The sequence below is a fragment of the Sorex araneus genome, chromosome 6 (genome assembly GCF_027595985.1).
Source record: "Sorex araneus isolate mSorAra2 chromosome 6, mSorAra2.pri, whole genome shotgun sequence".
NCBI lineage: Eukaryota > Metazoa > Chordata > Mammalia > Eulipotyphla > Soricidae > Sorex > Sorex araneus.
In genome coordinates this window covers 87686523-87688965 of record NC_073307.1, presented here as the reverse complement: position 1 = coordinate 87688965, position 2443 = coordinate 87686523, and the positions used below count along the sequence as shown (strand labels likewise).

The following is a 2443-nucleotide window of genomic DNA, read 5'->3' as shown; positions in this document are numbered from 1 at the left end:
GAGGAACCCGAGTGCAAGGACATCACTGCCAGGCTGCAGTACGTCAAGGTGGACAGCTGTAAGTCGGAAGTGGAGGTCGACATTCGTTACTGCCAGGTGAGGGGCGGGGCGCGAGAAGGGCCTGCTAGCGGGCATGGGGGGAGGGCGTCCTTGGCTGTCCGCTTCTCCGTGCTGCCTAAAGGGCCGGGAAATACACAGGAAAAAGAAGTGGAAGTAGAAGTACTTTTTCCCTCCTTCTCTTTTTCCTCCTCCTCCTCCTCCTCTTCTTTTTTCTCCTCCTCCTCCTCCTCTTCTTACTCCTCCTTATCCTCTCCTCCTCCTCTTCCTCCTCCTTCTCTTCCTCCTGTTCTTCCTCCTCCTCTTCCTCCTCCTCCTCCTCTTCCTCCTCCTCCTCTTCCTCCTCCTCCTCCTTCTCCCCCTCTTCCTCTTCTTCCTCCTCCTCCCTTCTCCCTCTTCCTCCTTCTCTTCCTCTCCTTCTCTTCCTCCTCCTCTTCCTCCTCCTCCTTTCCCTCCCCTCTTCCTTCTTCTCCTCTTTCTCCTCTTCCTCCTCCTCTTCCTCCTCTTCCTCCTCCTCTTCCTCCTTTTCTTCCTCTTCCTCCTCCTCCCCTCTTCTTCCTCCTCCACTTCTCTCTTCTTCCTCCTCCTCCCTTCCCCCTCTTCCTTCTCTTCCCCTTCTTCTCATCCCCTTCTTCTCCTCCTCCTTCTCCTCCTCCTCTTCCTCCTCCTCTTCCTTCTCTTCCTTTTCCTCCTCCTCTTCCTCCTCCTTTCTCCTCCTCCTCTTCCTCCTCCTCTTCCCCCTCCTCTTCCTCCTCCTCCTCCCTCTTTCTCCTCCTCCTTATCCTCTTCCTCCTGCTGTTCCTCTTCCATCTGTGCCAGGGATCAAACCCAGGACCTCACAGATTAAAAAAAAAAAAGTGTTGCACTGCTGAGCTCCCCCCTGCCTCAAAGCTTCCTTTTCCTTATTATTTTTAGGCTACACCTGAAAGTGCTCAGGGGCTACAACTGGCCCTGAGCTTGGGGGGCTTCTCCCAGCAGTGCTCAGGGGCCATATGTCACCAGGGACCAAACCCGGGCCTCCTGCACGCAAAGCACATGTGCAGCCCTCTGAGCTAGCGCACCAGTCCGGCATTTTATTTATTTATTTATTTTGAACAACTAGGAACCTTTTTTTAAAAAAAATTTTTTTAAATGAAGCACTGTGAGAGACCCTTACAAAGCTGGTCATGATTAAATTTCAGTCCCACAGTGCTCCAACACCCATCACTCCACGAGTGTACATTTCCCTGCACCCGTGTCCCCAGGTTCCCTCCCATCATCCCCCCCCACACACAGCCTGCCTCTGTGGCAGGCACGCACTTTCTCCCCCCCTCTCTCTCTCTCTCCCTCTATCCCTCCCTCTCTCTCTCCCTCTCTCTCTCCCCCTTTCTCTGTCTCTGTCTGTCTGTCTGTCTGTCTCTCTCTCTCCCTCTCTCTCTCTCTCTCTCCCTCTGTCTGACTGTCTCTCTCCCTCCCCTTTTGTGCCTTAGGGCTTGCAGTATAGATATCGAAAGGTTGCCCGGTATCTCCCTTTACCTGCTTTTAACACTCAGTTCCCGTCCGCGTGATCCTTTCTAACTGTGATTGCCACGCTGGCTCCTTCTCACCTTACCTCCTCTCTACCCTCCGCCCCCCCACACTTGTGGCTGATCCCCACCACTGACCAGCCCTCCAAGGCCAGGGAGAGCAGGGCCGGGAGGCCGGGCAACCAGGGACCTTCGCAACAGAGAAGGAGCCCAGGGACCCAGCAACCCTTTGAAGGGGCTGCGGGGTTCCTCTGAGGCCCCGGGCGCGGGCACGGCGGGGGAGGGGGCCGGACGGAGACAGGCCTGCAGGTGGGCGGGGGGCGCCCAGGCGGGCGGGGGCTGACGCTGCTCCCCGGCAGGGCAAGTGTGCCAGCAAGGCCGTGTACTCCATCGACACGGAGGACGTGCAGGACCAGTGCTCCTGCTGCTCGCCCGCGCGCACCGAGCCCCTGCGCGTGCCCCTGCGCTGCGCCAACGGCTCCGTCGTCTACCACGAGGTCCTCAACGCGCTGCAGTGCAGGTGCAGCCCCCGGAAGTGCAGCAAGTGAGCCCCGCGCCCCGGACGCGCTGCCCCCTCAGGGCGCCGCTTGGCCCCCCTGCACGCCCCTTCTCGTGGGCCTGCTGGGCCCCCAATAAAGGCCGCGCTCTTCTGCAACAGCCTGGTGGTGGTGGTATGTGTGTGTGTGGTTGTATTGTGTGTGGTTGTATGTGTGTGTGGTTTTGTGTGTGTGGCTGTGTGTGGTTGTGTGGTCATGTGTGTGCTTTTGTGTGTGTGGTTGTGTGTGTGGTTTTGTGTATGTGTGTGCTTGTGTGTATGCTTGTCTGTGTGGTTGTATGTGTGTGTGGTTGTGTGTGGTTGTATGTGTGGTTGTGTGGTTATG

At 57.4% G+C, this 2443-nt stretch overlaps 1 protein-coding gene across 1 annotated transcript in view; it reads left to right on the top strand.

Moving 5' to 3' along the window:
• Positions 1 to 2149, top strand: part of VWF (von Willebrand factor) — a 172446-nt gene extending 170297 nt beyond the window's left edge. Inside the window, 1 exon segment of the mRNA XM_055143591.1 lies at positions 1922 to 2149. Within this exon segment, the coding sequence (XP_054999566.1) occupies positions 1922 to 2110 (189 nt within the window). The 3' untranslated portion in view covers positions 2111 to 2149.
• The last annotated feature ends 294 nt before the right edge of the window (positions 2150 to 2443 follow it).